The 20,316-nt window shown below is 43.3% G+C and overlaps 4 protein-coding genes across 18 annotated transcripts in view; 3 read left to right on the top strand and 1 right to left on the bottom strand.

Annotated features, from left to right (window-relative positions):
• The window catches only part of LOC112493616, a 7,529-nt gene extending 1,987 nt beyond the window's left edge, over positions 1-5,542 (top strand). Inside the window, exons 2-6 of the mRNA XM_025082257.1 lie at positions 3,018-3,265; positions 3,355-3,600; positions 3,684-3,842; positions 3,963-4,145; positions 5,028-5,542. Coding sequence (XP_024938025.1) covers positions 3,018-3,265; positions 3,355-3,600; positions 3,684-3,842; positions 3,963-4,145; positions 5,028-5,063 — 872 coding nt within the window. The 3' untranslated portion in view covers positions 5,064-5,542. The remainder of the gene's footprint in view (positions 1-3,017; positions 3,266-3,354; positions 3,601-3,683; positions 3,843-3,962; positions 4,146-5,027) is intronic.
• LOC107265249 (von Hippel-Lindau tumor suppressor homolog) overlaps positions 1-8,276 on the top strand; it is a 16,772-nt gene extending 8,496 nt beyond the window's left edge. For 2 of the 3 annotated variants that reach the window (XM_015734521.2, XM_025082263.1), the window contains exons 2-3: positions 7,185-7,682; positions 7,877-8,276. In XM_015734521.2, the coding sequence (XP_015590007.1) occupies positions 7,453-7,682; positions 7,877-8,144 (498 nt within the window). In that variant the 5' untranslated portion in view covers positions 7,185-7,452 and the 3' untranslated portion in view covers positions 8,145-8,276. Of the gene's footprint in view, positions 1-6,044; positions 6,280-6,351; positions 6,918-6,991; positions 7,683-7,876 lie in introns of all 3 variants that reach the window. The other variant, XM_025082262.1, reaches the window with a different exon arrangement.
• Positions 8,277-8,459: 183 nt separating this feature from the next.
• Positions 8,460-20,316, top strand: part of LOC107265245 (prolyl 4-hydroxylase subunit alpha-2) — a 37,025-nt gene continuing 25,168 nt past the window's right edge. For 2 of the 5 annotated variants that reach the window (XM_015734511.2, XM_015734510.2), the window contains exon 1: positions 15,793-16,143. Coding sequence is in view for 3 of the 5 variants with exons in the window: in XM_015734507.2 (XP_015589993.1) it covers positions 19,684-19,742 (59 nt within the window). In the remaining 2 variants the exon portion in view is untranslated. Of the gene's footprint in view, positions 8,611-8,694; positions 8,918-15,792; positions 16,144-19,620; positions 19,743-20,316 lie in introns of those variants that run through there. The other 3 variants (XM_025082247.1, XM_015734507.2, XM_015734509.2) reach the window with 3 other exon arrangements.
• Positions 10,428-19,635, bottom strand: LOC112493953. 9 transcript variants are annotated; one of them, XR_003058947.1, is made up of 6 exons: positions 19,085-19,615; positions 14,372-14,475; positions 13,948-14,238; positions 13,058-13,741; positions 12,151-12,225; positions 11,887-11,901 (listed from the first exon to the last, which is right to left on the bottom strand). XR_003058947.1 is itself a non-coding variant. In XM_025082260.1 (5 exons), exons 2-5 carry the CDS (start codon positions 14,406-14,408, stop codon positions 11,820-11,822), a joined length of 366 nt encoding a protein of 121 aa, XP_024938028.1. In that variant the 5' UTR covers positions 14,409-14,475; positions 19,085-19,635; the 3' UTR covers positions 10,428-11,819. The 9 variants fall into 9 exon arrangements, 3 of the variants coding, with proteins under 3 accessions (XP_024938028.1, XP_024938029.1, XP_024938027.1); XM_025082260.1 differs by lacking the exon at positions 13,058-13,741 and having other exon boundaries at positions 10,428-11,901; positions 14,067-14,238; positions 19,085-19,635; XM_025082261.1 differs by lacking the exon at positions 13,058-13,741 and having other exon boundaries at positions 10,428-11,901; positions 14,067-14,214; positions 19,085-19,498.

Genomic DNA, 20,316 nt, shown 5'->3' with positions numbered 1-20,316 from the left:
TTTTTCCTTTTCTTTTTTTTTTTTTTTTTTTAATATCCTAGCAAGTAATGAAAAAGTATTGCAAAGAAATTCTGCGCTTTTTTTCCTATGCAGTCCATAGCCGTATATAGCGTCCGACGTACCAGACGTGTGTAAGCTTAATGTGTACTCGGATTCATGTAATAATCGTGTACGTAATTCGTAGAAGAGGATATAAAAAAGTAAAAGAACGGAATAAAAAGGTAATTGGCTGTCTACGTGACATATTAGAGAATTCTTTTTACTACTGACACATTACGCGCGGATAAATACAGTCGCGTAATCTGCACAAATTTGCGATAAAATATTGCATACCATTATGTTCATACATATCCCACAATCGCGATGAGGGACAGGGAGGGAGGAGTCTGGGGGAGGACACGGGGAAGGGTGGTTAATAAACGAACGATACTCCCAAACCCATTACGAGTATTAAATTAGTAGTTCGGCACGATTTGCCCTTTAATTTATAACCGTCGAGCCAATCGAGTATATAACGCTTTACGATGGAGCCCGGTGGTCGCTACGATCCGACACTCATTGTGAGGTTATGTGGAGAGTATCAGTAGAGGGGGGAAAAAATGGGAATAAATAACAGTGAGAAATTTGAGGGAGGCACGAGGAAATAATAGAAATATGTAGGAAGTGCCTGAAAAGTAAGGGATGAAAAAGGATTGTTGCACGGTGTCTCGACGCCCAGACGAATCTATGTACTGTGTCTGCCGGCAGCTCTGCACGCGGTTACCGTCGGAAAGAATATGTATACGAAGATAGTCGACGTGGCGCGGAATACTCGTCGGCATAATATTCGCGACGAATAATTTCGCGTTGCAATAACAGGAGCGCTTACATATCCCGACTGGGACGGATGTATAAACGAAAAGCTCGCCCGGGAACACGTCGATAAACTTTCCGCCAGGTTCCAATCTTCAGGAGGCAGACGTGGCGGTGAAGTATACCGCATTTAAGAGCTGCATTTTTCTTTTATTTTTACTGCTGGCATAACTGCTTTCGCAGTCTATGACGCGTAACAATATGGAGGATATTTCTCTTCTTATCCTTTAAATTGGATTTATTTTCTACGTAGGGAGAACTGCCACGAAGGATATTACTTTCTTAACCGAAAGACTTCCTTTCGCGGCATTAATACGGCGTTTCGATATTACTGTGTAAGACTTTCCGTTGGATATTTTATATCCTGCCGCGACATTGGCTAAAGCATAACGAACGCTCGAAAGCTATTCGACGCGTCCAATGCGATTAGCCAATGACGATTGCCGTACCATCGTCTATGGTACCGGCAGAGCAATGGCAATCAGTGGCGGGTTAATCGCGCAACAAACATCGGGGCTTTCCATTCGTCACGCCTAATTCTGCAATAAATACAATAACGCCAGGACGGTTTGATTTATTTGCCGTGGTGGCGTTACCCTGGGTTTTGGGATAATGCTGGCTTTCCACCGTGAGATCCGGTAATTTGCGCTCGTGTCCGCGACTGGCAAAGCCCTCGTCCTACCCAACGTGCCTGTAGGATTAATGCGATTCACTGCTGGAGGCGCTGAAAAATCCTTTAGAATTAGCAATGCAGGTGCGCCCTTATGTCCATGAATGTGTTTACGTACGAGTATACCTACCCTTGTTTAATAAACACGCCGGTACTAGTGATGGCAATATGGAGGCTCCCACGATGCTCTCGCCATTCAGGAGTAAGTAGTATATCCATAAATTTAGTTTTTCTTAATAGTAACCTCATTTCGTCGTACTTTGAGCTATGCTAACGAGAAAATTCAGTATACTCAGTAGCCTCTAGACTCCCGGTAACGAAGTCTTGAAAAATTCTCTGTTGTATCCCGAGGAAATCTCTCGGGACGTTTCTATTTACGCCGCTAGGAGGCGATACCCGTTCCCTCGTTTACCGAGACAACTTCGTCGTCTGCTACTTGTCTTCGTGGCTGTAACATCAGGATATCCTATCTGAAAATGGCGGTATATTATTTATATCCTTTATATTCAGTTTAGTTATGGTAATACATTCGAGAATTCCTTATACGTATCTCGATTAGACGTTCCTAATCAATTACGACGGCTATCCTCCCAGCCTCATCATTCATCATGGGACACCCAGCTAATACAGTTTATGCATTGATCAGTCATCAGCTGTTGTCAAGCATACCGCGTGCCTCTTCTTTTTGGTTTGTCGACACGAGACTCTTTGCAACCTTTTTCTATCTCTACGTATGCGCGCGGATCAATCAGGATTAATTGAGTTACGGTTTGTGGCTTTGCGGACGGCCAACGACCGCAGGAATATCTATGTAGCGACGCGTCGTAGCCACCTACTCTGTCACGTGGGTGGAATATATATATGTATTCTATATAGAATAGACGTAGTATTCCATAGTGTACTATGGTGCTTGGTGGTGCACCATGGGAATAGTACTGTATACTATGGTGATAGCCAAGTAGGAAACTATATCGTTAGATAGAGACAGAGATATTTGGTCGCTACGATAATTGGTTATATTAATTAGAGGAATTGGCGAACCCTGGGTAAATCAGTCTGACCACTGTACCCAAAGCCATAATATACAATACAATATATAATTGCATGTTGTATATGCACTCTAATTTGTATCTAGGGCAAAGTCTCGTTTGCAAATCACTACGGTCGTTGCTCTACTCCGACGATTGTCGCAACGCCTCCGTTCAGACGAAACTTTGTTTAGACGGTAAACGTCATTCGTAAGTACTTGGGATTGCAAAAGTGAGTTTCGAATTTCATAATGGATCTAATAATCTGATAACCTTTACGTTAATAAAATGTACGTACGTTCAAGTATACCTAACGAATGGGTAGAACGGTTGAAGGTCGTTTGAGAGATGCTCGTTCGTATGTCTCTTGTTGAAATAAAGTTTGGTTATCGTAATGGCTCGTTGAGCATTTTTTGTAGGTTTTAACGAAAATTCTTTGTCTGAGAGAGACGATAATTTTTGTGTAGATCAGAAAAACATGGAAGGAGATCAACAGGATAATCCAGTGATTCGTCATGGAGATTCGAAATTAGTCAGGGTCATTCGAGCTGTTCTACTGGATGATTCGAATGACTCGGACAGTGTGAAGCTTATTGACAAAGATGATATATATGATGATTCTGGACTGTACCATCATCCTGAGTTTATGCCCTGCTCTGATAAATGTCACTGTTCTCTGCTGGATGCTATCTGCTCTCTTAAGGAAAGAATTCTTGTGAGTTACTTTATCGTAAATCATTCTTTTACTTCCTCTCAACGAATTCTATACGTTCTATGTATATACCGTTTCCTTTCCTCCTTCAGGATCAAGCTAGGATTCTCAGTGAAATGGATAGCGTTAACGGTGAGGCGAGGTGTAACGTAAAGTTGACGAATAGCGAGGAGAGACTCTTTGGGGGAACCATAAAGAGCGACTCGTTGGTATGTTACATTTTGATTCGTGAATTGAGAGCTCAACGACAGGATCTCAAGGACATGACGAATCGCTGGGTGGAATTTATCAATATGGCTGATAGGTTTGCCTTGAAGTCTGCCGATATTCGTAATAGAGTACAAAACATTTTTCAACGTCAGTGTAAAAGTAGAGGAAAGGAGTTGGAGCGCGGGTTAAACATTGCTTGTCTCCGTTACAGTTGGTAGCGGATCTGTTACCGACATTGGAATCAATGGCGAATCGTTTGAACGACATTGAACGCAGTGAATTGGCAGACGAGGAATTGAGACAGAAGGACCATCAGAATTATCTGCAAAGGATGGAGGAGCGTTATGGGACTTTGAAAAAATCCGCAGACGTAGCGTTCAATAATTTTTTTTCTAAGGCTTCTCTCTTTTATTCTCTGTCGTCGAGGCTGTAACGCTTTGGATTTAATGGCGCCAAATTCAAACGCTGTTCATTATGATTTTACTTAAAGCGATACGTCGAAGCAGAGGAGCAGGATCATATTGTCCGTTCCTTGAGGCGCTCTAAGGACGATCAACGCGAGAAGGAGCGTATAAAGGATAGAAGTGCCTTGAAGTTTGTCCTTAAGAGAATGATGCATCTAATGGGAGCTCCGAAACCCTTGGAGATACCACCCCCTAAGAAAAACAATCAGGTTAGATAAGTTACTTGAGAATAGCACTTCTTGGATTACATGGAATCCACATAAGATTAGGGAACCTCAATCCGCTCAACAATGGATTCCTAAATATTCGACTGGCACCAACGACAGTAGTAGATAATTCCCAAGATCTCACAGACATGATCTCTCAATTAAAATTAATTCTGATTATTTTCTACCTTGAGGACTCGAACGTGAAAATTCGTTGAAAAATATTTTTAACCCATTTTGAATAATAAATATAGATAACAGTAGCTTTTGTAATACTCGATTTTACTGAATTTGCGCAATATGGCATACTGTTCATCATCGTTGTTTCTCCCTCCTTTTACCCCGTGTAAGCCGTATGGGATAAAACGCACGAAATATATATATATACACATACGTATACATATGAGGTATACGCATCGGTATGTTTGTGAATTGATGCACCGTGGAGACCATATTTCACGCTTGATATCGTCCGCTACGTTTTATACACCCAGTGGTTATGACCAGTGTATGATATTCGGTAGTGTATTTGAAAAAGTTACTATATTGTTAACCAACCAAGAAAGCACATCCAGGAACATTCTATATATTATGTACGTACCAACAGGTTAAGGATTCTCAAATATCATTGTGGGATTCGAGGTGCTTCGTCTTATGTATTGGTATTATCCTCGTTCTTCATCCCCTTGGTACGACGGGACGATTTCTCATGGGCATTCCCTTAGGATTTAACCGGATTCACCTGTCCAGGATGTAGAGAACGTCGGACAAGTCCTGCGCCTCTCCCATACGTCCAATTGATTCATGGCTACTGTTTTAGTTTGATGTGTTTTACCAAAGTCTTTTGTATTTGATTAATTTAACAATATAACTATTTCTTTTCAGCTAATGCAAAATACAGCATGTGGATTATTATCTTGAATACGGACTAACTCAACATGGTTCATCCATTAAGCTTGGGTATGATGTTACAGTCGCCCAGCAGATGCAACAAGAAGTATAAGAAGATTACACGACACCTCAGACTGTTGTACCCATGGTCGAAGACGTAACTCCGTCTGGAGGCAATTAGTGGGAATCCGTAGTTAGAGGCGCGAAGACGCTCGTGTTCTAATCAAGAATGTATTCGATTCTCTGCTGCCAGAGTTCCTGTAGCAGTTTGTCCGACGGAATTTTGCGAATACAGCAACCCGCTGTAATTCCTCTCAGGCTTTAATCAGGACTCTTAACAGGATTTCTAGAGTGCAAGGAGGATAATAAGAGGGCTGGATGATGATCACAATAAACACTCTAACGAAAAAGCTTGAATTTTTCGACAGGAAGGATATAGGAGCTATGACTTAGCAACGAAAAAAAAAAAAAAGATGGAATTCCCAATCTCGCTTGTTAAGAATGTAAAAGGAAATGATGGGTTAATGGAGCGGTTCATAAGGTCCAGGAGGTACAGAAGAATACTCAATGAGTCCAGAAGGCCATTCGAAATTAGCTGCACGCTGCGAAGGGAATTTAAAGGAAGGAATGAAGTAAAAGTAGTGAAAAAATAAAGCAAGATGGAGACTCGCAAAAGTTTAATGGAGGACCAATAGTGTGTTTTCTGTCTAGTAATTACTTCTTTGCCAGAGGAAGTATCCAAAGCGTTAATCCGCTATTGCAGTGGCGCCTTTCCATGAGACGGCTGAGAGCCGAGAGATAAAAGAATCCTCAGGATAATTTTCTGCTCTCACCGACTTACTCTAAACCAGCCATTACTCTTTGTCACTATGCTTTCCTTCTCGTGACGCTTTAACCACAAGCACCATAACCTCTATCGCCAACACGATTGCCATGAGGCAGAATGATCCATCGGAGTGAAATTGTTACCTATGGAAATTATAGTGTTTTTTTTTCTTCTTTTTTTTTAAGGGTCTTTCCGCGACAAGCAGACAACCAAATACATTCTAATGACGACAATTGAAAGGCGGCCATTGGACACTTGGTATACGCGAGGATCTTCGCTTTCTCAATGGTGAAGATTTTAATAATCGAAATTCGCTTAGAACTCACGACTCATTGCACTTAGCGAGTTCCTTTGCACTATGGACAGATGGCTTCGTTCGGATTTAATCGACGGAATGAGATTTTAATGATCAAGATGCAAGTTAGTTATCTTGAGTTATATTTAGTTAGGATCTCATGAACGCAGATTGCATTTACTGTAATTATCATTCAGGTATGAGAGAGTTCATCTTGGCTCATCATTCTTCCTGGATTGGTCAATGGATTCGTGATAGTGGTTTCTGATTGTTCTCTCTGGCACTTCTGGCGAATCCTCGTCGAGAGAGTTACGTTCTGTATTGCTGATGAATTCAAGCAATTCAAAAAGAGACAATCGCGTGGTCTTCAGCGAGGACCAGCTAGCGTTTGCTTTACTCGCTGCTCTTTTGACCCTTTGAATGAAACTGGCCGCGGCGAGCGACACCGTGCACCACTGTTCAAATTGTTTAACGGCGGCAAAGGTCGCGCACCAGTACCGAGTTTTCAGCCGCTCATTTGCAAATAATCCAACTTTGCCACCGGTTATAAATGTCTGGCCGCTTCCATTCATTTTCATTCGGGCAACTTTTCCACGGGCAGTCACCGTCGGCTCCAAAGGAGGCACGCCTCTTAAAAGTTAGCAAGCCCATTTATATTACCCTGGGCGAGAGACACTCCATTCTCTTGAATATCCTCGCAGCTCTGTCCCGAGCCATACTTCCGCTTTTGCAAAAGCGTAATGGAGATTCAACGTTTGCACTGGTCTGAATCCCTTCTTTTTTTTTTACCTCTCTACAACATGTTCCTCTATTCAGTTTCCTTTTTTTTTTTTTCAGTAACAAGGAGAAGCTTGGACGATAAAACCTTTGACAATTTAAGGACGTCATTCTGGTCCCGTACAAACGGACGCTACTCGATACATAAACTTTGATCAGATTTAATATAAAATTGTCCTCCCAAATCCCCGATTCTTTTTCCCACGACTCCGATCGTCCTTCTAACAGATCCTGGATGTGCTTTTGGTTTCAGTGCACGGAAGACGCATAGCGCGACGAGTTGAAAGGACGAATCTCTTGGTGAAAGGAAAAAGAGAGAGTGAGAGAGAGAGGGATGAAATAAAAATACAAAGCACGTGAAAAAAGAATTTCAGACTCTGAGGACGAACGGAGACATCGTCCTTAGGACTCGAAGCCAAAGAAACATTGAAGGCAATCTGTAGGGTATAAACTGGACGCCATAGAGAATCGTCGAATATCTTTTATCGACTCCTGAACCTCCTATCAATTCCAGGAGGAAAATGGAGCCCGTCGACGAGACCTCCTCTCTCCCTGCTCTACGCTCTCTCAACAATATACAAATATCCTTCATCCGCTTTATTAACACTACCAAACGGAACGTCGGCGTCTACTGGATCGACTATCAGGGACAGGCCATTCGTTATAAAGTACTATCCTATAGAGATCACCTTGACGTAAATACATTCGTTACTCATCCTTGGATATTCGTCGACGAGGAAACGAGAGACAGGTAAGATTTACGGAGGTTACGGAGATGAGCCAGAGAGAGAGAGAGAGAGAGAGAGAGAGAGAGAGAGAGAGAGAGAACAATATTAAAAGGAATTAAATTAAAAATTCAGGATAGACTTGTCAAAGGAGTCTGACAATCGGTTCAGACATAGGAAGACAGATACGAACCCTTTAAGCAGGAAGAATACTTTCCAGGTTCAAAGTCAACTGTAGCGAAGTCTTCTTCCCGGAAGCCTGGACCACCAAGTACCAGGGTATGCGACGTCAGGATCTTCCATCAAGGATCGACAGGACATACGTATATATCACGTTACCACTCTACACTCTACGCGATCTGTCCATGCGAGCCATTAAGAAACATCTGCGTTACGATCATCATGCTTTTCTACTTGATATTCCACGGAGTTTGCAATACGAGCTGGCCTCGATGCCTCCACGTAAGAATGATCCTTCAGAACTCTAGCAGACATTTATCACACTTACAATCGACATCCGCTTGTTATCCTTGGGGACGCAGTCTGAAAAATCAGACTGGATTTACACGTGACAATCTCCCAGGAATTGTACATAATAAAGAATCAATTTTATGTAATGATATCGCCTTTACGTATGTACCACGTATTACACTATGCTTTTATTTACGTATCCAAGACGTGACTATAGCTTATTTTAACACCCCGAGGTTCAGCATCATTCTGAGGCTTAGTCCTTGCCGACTAACGATAACTTCACGTGGAGGATGAACTCGAGTGGAACTTTAGGACTCGGAGTAATCCGTCACGAGTTCAAGCTGCAACGTTATCAGGACGAGGCGGAACTTCGAAGTGGGTTTGGAAGCGTCGATCCTCCGGTGTCCGACGAAGCGAGAGATCACGGAACTTGGAGAATCGTCTGCGTCAAGGAACTGTCTGTCCATACAATGGACAAACGTAAGGCTAGGAACACGCCGAGAGAACTATCGGAGGGTAGAGAGGGGGACGAATTGAATCAAAGTTATCCTTTTGTCCCTGTAGATACTGCTGTACGTGCATGTCCTGTTGTCTTGGAATATCAGCGTGCCAATTTTCACGTGGAAGGAAGAACCGTTTAGCCAGGATGTCTCCAGCTGTTCAGTCACGAACGAACACCTAGCGTGCTTCCCCGGGAGTTGGCCTTGCGTCGGGAATGAGAAATAGGAGCACTCTATCCTTCGAATACACGTTCCTTCGACCTCATGCTACTCCAGGAGACGCGGTGATACCTATCATCCAGACTTGTGCTCGGTGAACGTGGTACCTTGGTACTGCTAGGTACACTAGCTACCTAGAGGATGAACTCTCTCGAGATGCAGGTCGCGTAGCGCTAACTAGGAGGACGCATGGAAAATTAATGAGGCGAACCACCAGGACACTGTTAGCGCTGCCATTTGCCATTTGCTCACCGAATCCTTCCGATACTCCGGACAGTCGTATATACGTATAGACGCGTGTTACGTAACATTCCAGTATATTTATTTCTCTTCACAAGAGTCCAAGTGACGTTTACTGAAGTCTCTGGGACTTTGAAAGTCCACATGTCACAAGATGCGTGACATCCTCGTATGGAAAAGGTATGAAGCTCGTGACACGTCCAAGAGCCTCATACTCTAAGCGGTTTCTAGTCACGTAGACGGTGTAAACTCATGGAACGTCGGAGAAGTCGTGTCGCTTTCGTGTGAAGATTTTTTTCTCTCATTTGTACAGACTTAGATACCTATATCGGGGATTCCTATTCGTTTTCTCTTTATGCGACCCGATGGCTTCCGCTGTGCTTAAGAAAAAGGAAAGTTATATCCAGGAGATGCTTCCTTGTACGGTACACAGAGGAACTCAGTGTTTAATAATGATCCGAAGTTCGTAAGGTTACTTTTCAAAGGATTCGAGCTGAAAATTAATAAGGCAACGGTGCAAAGTTTACGATCTTTTCGAAGCAAAGTTCAATGTTCATGACTCTGGAGCTTGAACCTAACCTAACCTAACAACGTAGATTGGTATATAATGTGACGTATAAGTAGCGGATACAAGACTCTTAAGGGTACCGCATAAAAGTAAATCTAAGAATCTAAATCTCAAATGTAAGAAAGAACACTTTGGGCGGTATCTTCTTTCTAACTTGAGGATTTATCCTGCTTTAAGAACGGAAGCATTGTTTTTGCTTTTTCTCAGTGGCCTGATAAAATGGACGGGGAAGTGCGCTGTTGCTCACCGGTACCGCCCGTTATAAAGCCCCCTCGAAACAACGTTATCTACCAGAAACAATTAATTAGCTAACGAGGAAACTCTCGTGTCGAGTCTTCCGAGAAGTGGAGCATTTCTAAAGGCCACGCTTGGTTTCCGGCAGTGAGTCGGTTTCGAGTAATGTGGTACGGACTTTTTTAAAAATCATTCTCTTCGCATTCGTACACAAAAAAAAAATGTACAGAAGACGTGGTACTTTTTGGAACACCAAAGAAAGAACTATAAACGAGCACAAAGCACGAGCAAGTTTTTCGATCTTGCACGGAAGTAACGCGAGTCTCAATTGTATAGAGAAAGGGGAAAGAAAGATTAAGAAAGGTCAGAGCAAAGTGATGCCCCAGCATCGTCTTTCCGTTATCTCGTAATCGCAAAGTTCAAGTATCGTGGCTGAGTTTTAATGCCGCTTTAATTAGCGGCTGCGACCCCAAAGTTAGCCACTCTTAGACATTCGCATTATCTATGGTAGAACGAAGCTGCAAGCAACGCTGTAGTAGGGGAACCACAACAATGGCAAACTGGTAAATTTATTTGTCTCCTATATCCTGTGAACCATAAATCTATCGAATGGTTACATAATAAAACATATACATATAACAATTAAGCTGTTCAGAGGATCGAGTAATAACTTCAGGAAACATTTGAAAATTATTGATTCAAAAATCCATCGCAAGTGGGTACCCGGCGTTAGTATACAATACAAGTAAACGGTTAAATCGTTTAATAATTCAGGTTCGTTACCCAATTATAACGAAGTTGGAACGTCATATGATGGTCGTTCAAGTGGAGAAAATTATCGAAACGATAATTGGCAAACAGAAAATATTAGTCGCATTAGCATTAGTAAGAGTAGCGTCGCTACGCTGGCATACACAAACCCAGCTCGAAAAACGTGTGTCACTTTAATTAGACGGTGCCGCGACTATGGTTCCCAGTTATTAAATCACAAGGGTAGAACATTTTTCATACGGTTTATAACGAGGTAGGTAGCCACACGTGGATTTACTCGGTACAGTCATAAACGTCGGTAACTAAAATTTTTTACCAAATCCTGAGAAATATTATCGTACGTTTCGTGAAGTTTGCTCAATTTGCAAATTAATTTGCAATACTATATCTACTAGACAAATATTAAAATAGAGTACAGTACACGTAACACGTAAAAATATTCCCCTGCAGTATAAGTACAACGCTCTCTATTTTCTCACACCTTGACTGTACCAGTATCCCTGTCCTTTGTTCTCCTGAAAATTAATTAATCGCAAGATCTCGCTCTCCTCCTCCCCCCTTATCCAACCTCTCCGCATACTACACAAACCCCCTGTTACCCCATCCGCAGAAAATCGAATCTCGTTAGCGCCGAGGACGTGCTTATTCGGCGTAAAATAGAAAGTCCCCGTTTGTTTTCTTTTTCTTTTTTTCTCTCTCCATCTCTCTCGCTCCCTTGCAAGCCTGTATCTTTGCTCTCTGTTTTGCTACAGTGCACGAATATTCGTTACCAGAGATTTAGCGCTCGCGAACGGGTAAAGCGCGAACGTGTAAAACGCTAGATTTAACGATAGATTGCTCTTAAGAGCAAGAGCGAAAAAAGTAAAGCAAATAGATTGGTATCCCTGACGATTTGTATGTCCGTAGATTTGAAGAAGCAAGTACACAGACACAGTGCGCAGTGGTACCAACGAATAAAAAATATGGGCGGTTGCATGAGGTGAAAACAGCACGTGGTAGAATCGTACGGTGTCTCAATATTGGTCGAAGTCTGCCTAAATGTTGTCGCACCGTATCAACTTGAGAGATACATTATTCATGGATGATAAAATATTCCCTCGTCGGAGAAACGTAAACGGCTCCTTCTTCATCTTCCTTTTCTTCGGGTTCCATACTTCCTACGAAGTTGAGCGTCTTGGGCCATCATGCAGAAAAGAGATGGAGAGTGAGAGAAGGCGAGGGTGGCAGGAGGAGGAAAAGCTGAAAGAAGAAAAAAAATTAAACCTCGAATGTCCAAGCTTGGGTAAAGTGTCTCGGGCAGTCTAGAAGAAAATAATTCCTGGCCAAGTGTCGGTTTGCTTCTGAGAAAATGATAAATAGATATATATATACACTACAGAGTAAGAGAAAATAAGGCAGATCTTGAATAAAGTTTTATTATGGTCTGTACCGTTGCGTCTATCTCAAGCGATATCATTACTGGAAAAGTAATCAGCCGTTGATCCTTACCGGAAACTGCCATTGGGCTTTTGCTGTGTGGTGGTGATCCTGGTGGTAGCTTCAATGGCGAGGACCGACCAATTCCTGGGAAAAATCGATAGGTAGCCAAGTCGCCACCAGGGTGAGAATTAGCGCAAAAGGATTATCGATATTCTGTCTACGTCCTTGTTTCGTGTCACAGAGCCACTGTGGTACTATGCGTATATCGTTGGCACAGTATACGGGGTCTTGCAGAATTTATCTATAGCATTTTCGCGTTGGGTACTATGTATAACAATTTTCCTGAGAAAATTGAGTCACGTGTGGGAACCATCGAGGACTCGGAACTAGTTATCTGGAAAATCTTGCAGTACACCGTTACAGTGGAATATAGGGGTACCGAGGGCATGCTCGAGAATCCATACCTCCTTGGACATGGGTAATAAAATACGTATAAGTCTATATGCAGATGTTATATGATTCACGCGCTTTCTATTGAATCGACTTAAATCTAACTGGCAAAGAGCACTTGGTAAACTTAGATGGGCGACGTCGTTAATGGTTCCTGTGGTTCGTGCGTTCCACTCCAGGATTACACAGTGTCTGTATGTATAGCTACTGGTCTACCTGGTATCTACAGGTGTATCTACGTGTTCCTACTAGGATTCTCTGGGTACATATCTAACTGACTGTACATGCGTATATATACGTATACTGTAGTATAGACTAGAATCGTTCGATCTAATGGGAGCAATTGGCCATACCCCACAAGTTTAGCCTTATGCGCCCTAGGAAATTATAGGAAGTCTGGGCGTTCCCGTAGAATCACGCTATCCGAGAATTCTGGACCGAGTGGGAGCAAATTTCTCGGTATAATTGACCGGAAATACTTTTATCCAATTTTCGTAATAGTTTTAATCCTTGGGGGTTCTCGAACCTGATAAAACTGCGTTGGTGCATAGTCTCCGAATGATTTTCGGAAACGCACTTTCGTGTTCCTCACGAGCGTCTTCATTCATATTCATAAAGCTCTAAAGACGTCCCGACGGCGCAGCATCTTCCGCGACGTCGTTGAGCTCGCGCGGGTTTCATCATTGTACAAACAGCGAAGTCTGCATCCAGTCGTACAGTAGTCCCAAGCTTGTATGTTGCCATAACGTTTTGATCGTACTGTGTGAATTTAGTGGTTAGGTTAGGTTAGTGCAGGCGTAGTGCCAGCACCATGAGGAAGAACTCTGGAACTTCCTTGACTCTGATCCTGGTCCAAAAGCAAGTTCAAAGGATTTTCTATGGTTGTAGATACTACACATCTACAGAGTGTATTATGCCTAGATACCACAAGGACCTTGATATCCTGAAGTTGACATCTGCTAATCCCGTTTTAACCATGCGGAAAACCCTGGTCCTCATCGATATCATCCTTCAGCATATATACTCAACTCCTGTCAGGTCTTCTGGATAAGGAAGGATGGTTATAGGGTTCTTGGTTTGGCTAACATTATCAATCCTGGAGGATCTATTATCGTCCCTTGCATGTGCCTCTATTAAACTTCTGTATCCTCAAGGTTAATAGCATTGCTCGTAACTGCTGAACGATACGGCACGCAGTGTTTGACTAGCCCTGTGAAAACATGTATTCCTTTGAGTATTACGAGACCAAGGCCGTCATTGTATGCTGGAATGATCGTCAACTTAATTTCGATCTTACTGAGATTGATCGATATTGAAATTGAATAAGCTAAGCTTGCTTGATAGTCGACTACGTATTACAGTCTAATTATATGTATGGTATAAACGTTCATTAGAGGCATTAGTATTTCTAAATACCTATTCATTGTATACACTGTAGAAGAAGTCGTTGATGACTTAGGCTTATCTTCATTCATTACGTGTACAGGAACGTAGAGTAGCCAGCCTCGTTAGCCGGTTTCATTATAGCCCTTTACCATTTGAGTTCTGCACAGTTTTCCAACGACGGATACTTCAGGTTGTATGTACCAAGGAAACTAGCGGATTTCTTGCAGGATTTTCCCTTGATTTTGCCAATTACTTGAAGCTCGGAGAGAAGCCATGCTTGATTACTACTGCTGCTCCCTGACGGGGAACAATCGAACAACTCTAAAACGATACTTGAATAGATTATGATTTCAAATTAATTGATGGTGCTTGCTATATTTATTTGAGGGCTATGAAATGAACGCGTAATCTGATACTTGGTAAAGATTTATGATTACGCAGTTGTATCACATACCCACGACTTGAATGTGAAGTTTTGTATTGACATCCATTTTCAGGTATCGAATTTGGTTGAAAATTTGGTCGCAGAATATACCAGAGGCAGCTACGGTATTTCATCTGAAAATGAATAATCCGAATGATACAAGGAATCCAATAGACATACATACATTCATGTATCTTTGTACATATGAAACACTCCTCGCGAAGTAGTTCCTCGTTTCACTCCCGAATCATCCACTTTCCATAAATTCGCGCTTCGTTCATCCGACATTCGATGCAAACAAACTCCTTTGACATTTAAGCGGAAACCTGCACTTGCTCCTACATTTACACCATTCTCTGTATATCTATGTATGTTAGATTATTGCATATAACATCAAGCACAAAAGGATTCACAATATAACGGATGATGCATTCGATTTACTGAGCACGTATTCTACTTTGACCGTTTGGAAATGCAAGGAAGGTTGGTATCACGACACGATTCGGTACTCAGCACGTTACCAGCCTCGGGCTGTCCACTGTTTACCATTTGCGCAGCTGTGACGATTTCGAGAAAAAATTCCCTGTTGCCGTCATCCGTTAATTTCATCGCACGGACACTCCAGCATGGTACCTGAAGGATTTGGCAGTGTAGTGCTTCTCTTCGGTGTACTAGATATTAACAATATCCGAAATACAAAGCCAACAAAGACCGTGAGAAAAAGAGCAACGAAACTAGTTAAAGTTGCGAATAAAACGTCGTCGCTGCAATTGTTTACTGTCACGAGTGTTGGTCTGCATGCGACTCGGTAATTAACTATACCTCAAATTAATTACTTTTTGTCACGAAGTTTGCATTAAACGTGAAAGCGTCCGCACGTGAGTGCACTAACGTTTACCCTCTCGGGCGTACCAAAGTAACGCTGCCTAATTCCATGTACGTTCCGGTTGTTTATTAGTTCACTAAGTTTGTTCTGCTTTGCGTCTCATTTTGTTTTACATGTTAGTCCGTTAGTACAGTATCGGATTTACATAGTACACCATATACATATTGCATGAGAGACTTTGGCGCTAGTTGTGTTTTCAATCGTCCGAAATGCAGTCGGACGGAATCCGTCTGGTTGTTAACACGAGCAACGGCGTGTCACGTGACTTCGGCAGCTATCGCTCATTGGTTGACGTGCGCGCGGGCATTATTAATGCATTAATTCTTATCGTTACAACAAGGCAGGTCTTGACTTGTAATAAAAAGTGGTTAGATGGCGTTCAAGAAGCCTACTACACTTATCAATATATAAATGCTAGTGTATTATATAACATGGAAAATTCATGAGAATTTACTAGTGGTAAACTGACTGAACCGGCGAATGCGCAGTAGGTACTACACACGGTGCAGCACCCACGCACCCGCTCTGGCATGCTCGCAGCATCCAAGCACACTAGTAGTCAGTCCACTGCGAGGTCTCGTGGCGCGTGGTTCGTGGGGGCTTGTCGCGCTCAAAATCTCACGGTTCTCTCGTTGTGCGTGGAACGAGGGAACTGTCAAAACAAGCCGCGTGCTTAGTGTCCCGACGTTAATACGAGAGCCGTCGCATTTGCCTGCTTTCACCCGAGTGACTCCGCGTAACTAGGCAGTGGTTGGTTGTGTCGTGTGTACTTTTCAAGCTTCACGAGTTGCGCATACGCAGACACGGATAAACGCGCGCGTTGCTTCGTTTATCCCTCGTGAAAAACGTGGTCAGGCAAACTACTTCTGTCGGGTAAAGCAACGAGTGTGTTGGCGAGAGAAGAAATAAGCTAGAGGTAAGTTTCTTCATACTTTAATTCACTTTTATCTCGCAACAACTGACGCCATTACATTGTTATTGTCTTACGAAAAATATTAACTGGCACTTCTGACATTCATTTATTAAGCGGAAACGGCCTCCGGACTCTGCCGACACAATTATCTCAACGATTTCAGTGAAAGTCTTGTTTACCATGCCATTTTCGAAATCTTGCGGATACTAATTTTTAACACGCTATTTAGCAATCGTCTTTCGCGATCAGGGGAATCTTCGTAAACTCCGACTCGTGAAAAGATACCTCCTACGGGTTATTATATAAATATATGTACCTCATCGAATACTCGTATGTAGTGCGCTCGAGCATTGACCACAATGCGTCCGAAGAGCGGGGATGACTTACGTCATTCTCTACGAAGAATCGTCGAGGTCTGCTTCGGAGAGCAAGTAGAGCCTCTACAACTCGACCGTAGAATTCTTCTAGAACATTTTCTTGGGCACGCATACACGTGAAGCTCCCTAAAGAATTCGTAAAACTCCAAAGACCATCTCCTACTACCACACGAGTCTATCTCCCCACGTGGCACGTGCTTCAGGTTCCTCTGAGCTAATAACCTAAACCTAAACACCCTTCTCGGCGCCCTTATATATACCTCATAAGAAAACAACACTCCAATCCCAGCGGGAGGTATGTAGCCAGACCAAGCAATAACATTTCAAGGATACTCACGTCTTCTTAAACACGGGTACGTCACACGGATATGCGGTTTCGGCAAAACTACGTGCACAGAGAATCTTCACGAGGAATTTCCAGCATCCGAGGGTACTCGGAACTCGGACTTCCCCGATCCTTCCACTCGATGCCGAATTCGCAGCAGTGAGAAACGCTTGAAATTACTAGCTTTCGAGTGACCCGCTCCCATTTAGAGGTTAGGGACTCTCCATCCAGCAGTATATCTATACCCACGTAATATATATATACACACACAGCATACTCTAAGTTCTGCATAACTATATCTAGGTCTCTAGATTCGCTACTACTGGACACCATTGTCTCTCTGCATGACTATGTACCCTCAAAGCACGATGCTCAATGAGATCTGTACGTATGTACACATTAGTACAGACCAATGGCTGTACCTACGTTTAACCTGTTTCTCCCTGGGTCCACGTTATAATGTACGTCGCATTGTGTAGTTGGCTTAGGGTGTCAGTGCGCGCGGTTTAGGACACTCCGACTACTCTTCCTCGTCCAACACTTGAATTGGCCTCTCCCACGATAACCCGTCCCTCATTCTCTTCAACCCTCCACATCCTCGTTGTCCCTTCAGGTTCCTATTCCCTCCACGGACCAATTTATAGACTATGCTGCTGCCTGACGGTTCCATAGGTACATACGCTGGGACATAACTATCGGAATTATCGACGATATCGTGAATATCGTTGCTTCACTGTTGCGAGACACGTTACTCTATACTATATTACGAATACATATATACGTACGTAGCATATCTTTGACGTGTTATATATTTATATCTATATCTATATATATATATATATATATATATATATATATATATGGCACATGATCTATATGGCTTTTCGTTTATAACTTGAACGTTCGTCATAGCAGCTGCGTCGTCTGTACCGTCCATTAGTTGCCATGGCGCAGTGCTTTCTTCGTAGGCTAAAGTCGATTGGATTTAATGTTTTGGGGGATGACGAGTACTCGTTACGGAATCGAGTGAAAATTTCTATATCGTAATGAGGGTTTGATGGACTTTTTTTTTCTTGACTTTCACGGTAGATTAGGCTCAACGATCGGGTGGCTGTCGAACGATTTCCATAATTCTCGCAATTTGTTCCACGGCGGAGTTTGAGGGTGTTGAAGTGGGAGGGAGAGCGCGGAGAGGGGTAAATTTCGTCCCTTTAACCAGTTTCAACCCTTAGTACTGTATATATATATGAGTCAGGTTGTGGTAGGGCCGCCTTTTACAGGCCGTATCACAGGCGGTACTGTATTGCACTGCACTGCACGGACGTAGAGGCTGGGGAAAAAAATTCCCTGGGAAAATGCAAATGACCGCATTGTACTCGGGGGTGAAATATCGAAGCGTGGATTCTTTATCCCAAAGTGGTGAGGGTGGCGCAACAAAACACTCATACCCCGTCTCGATTTCCTTTTGTTTCATTCGGGGCTCGCCAGTCAAAGAGAGGCCACCCCTCGTTCTACTCTCCCTTCGTCCCTCCGCAACCACCCTAGCAGCTCTGCACGCTCGCAAGGAAGATAGGGGTCGGTCTTACCCTTCTGTCTGCTCTTAGCGTCCATTTGGAATACCAGCCTGTCCTATCGTTGCAGGATCATACGAGACCTGGACTTCCTTTTTCTCATCCCCAAGTATCCCGAGACTTTCTTGAGATCAATCGGGAAATGCATTACCTCCTAGACCTAAGATCCTTCAAGGGTACGCGTATATATATACGTCTCTGTTTTTTGTTTCACTCTGGCATTTCTGACCTTACCCAAAGCTCTCTGTCCGTAGCCCACTCCTATGGCTCTAAGCCGTACTCGCGGATCGTGGCCATTTTTTTTTTTTTATTATCATTACGCTTCGTCTTCCTCCACGTTGGAGAATGCCGCTTTGATGAACCGCAACGTGGTACTCTCTTCAGACCGCCAGACGTATAAAGTTTGATATTTCAGTCGTCTTGGGACTTAACCAGTGGGTTGGCTGCATTCTAGAACAAGGAGCACCAACGAGCATCATTTCTATCAGAAGCTGCGCCCGCCTTGGGTAGAAAGAAACGGGACGAACCCGCAGGAAGTTACCAGCCAGCCAACGCTAATTGCAACGTTTCTCGCGACTCGCTATGGCTCGTGCCAACGACGCCGTTTCGCCACTCCTCGTACCGCTGCTCCTTTCTCTGGCTTTTACTCCGTTCCCGAGTATTTCTCTTACCTTTTATTAATCCGCCTATCCTCACGCCTCGCCGCCATTCAGCTCGTAAACTGGATTCGTCCCGGTGCTTTTATTTATCCAAACCAACGAGACCCCAACGAACGAGTAGCGAATCGATCCACGTGGTACTCGATTGCTTCGCCTCGTAACCTATAAAAGAATATTTCAATCCCGATCATGAAAATCCTCGGAATCACTTGCAAACACACCACTACTGACACGACGGCACGAAGAACTGGCCGACACTGTTCCTTTCCCGAGCGAAGAGCGATGTCAACACGAGGACGGTGACAGATTCGCTTGACTCTACGTAGACCTCTTGGATCATTGGCATATTGCGCAACGACTAAATCCATTCCTGGAAAGTCACTTAACAGTCGGCTACGTTACCAAGCAGTTCTCTAGTCGGTTGTCCGTCATTAATTTAGGTGTCTGCTCGCTATCGTCGCGTGGCTCTACCGTCGTACGGCATCGCAATTGTCACTGGTAAACCATCGTTAATAATAGTTCCGCCCGATGCCACCAGAGTGGCGTCTTCGTACGTCGCTGCATATGGGTCTATCTGCCCGTGCACTCGGCTTCACAATTGTCTACATAGGATGCCACGGGATAAGAGCCAGTCACAGTACGCTCTTCATTCACCGATAAGAGACACAAGGTAATACCCACGCAAAATTGTTTTATATATTTATATCCTTTACGGATCGCCCTCGATGTGTAGAAAATGGGGAGAACTTTTATTTTACACTCGTCTCACCTACCACCATCCTACGGCACGATTTAACACGTAAACCACCGCGTTCTCGTTAATTTCGAGCGTTTGCCACCGTATCTACCATTCGGAGTACTTTTCCTTTCTCTCTCACCTAAACTGCTTGACAGGCTTCCGCGTGCTATGGCTCTCTTTCTCACTTACTCTTATTCTCCACTCTCATTTACGCGAAGTGCAATTTTCTTTTTCTTTTTTTTTTTCCTTGCCCAGAAGATTACCGGTCTGGGACTGCAAACTGGCACTGCGCGAGTAATTCAGAAATTTACAGCAAGGCTCAGTCCTTTTATTTTCTTTCTTACGCTCTCCTCGTATACACTAAGGTTTAGTACAATGGTCTGATAACCATCGTAGACTTTTTATCTTTACTCTTTAACGTATTTTTCTCCCCCTTTTTCCCCCTCTCCTTCTCGCTCACCTCTTCGGATTCGTCTCATCTTGACTTTCACACCCCTCCCCCCCT

The sequence above is a fragment of the Cephus cinctus genome, unplaced genomic scaffold, assembly GCF_000341935.2.
Source record: "Cephus cinctus unplaced genomic scaffold, Ccin1 Ccin1_scaffold0215, whole genome shotgun sequence".
Lineage (NCBI taxonomy): Eukaryota > Metazoa > Arthropoda > Insecta > Hymenoptera > Cephidae > Cephus > Cephus cinctus.
The sequence above is the reverse complement of the archived record's forward strand: the minus strand, read 5'-3'. Positions and strand labels throughout refer to the sequence as shown.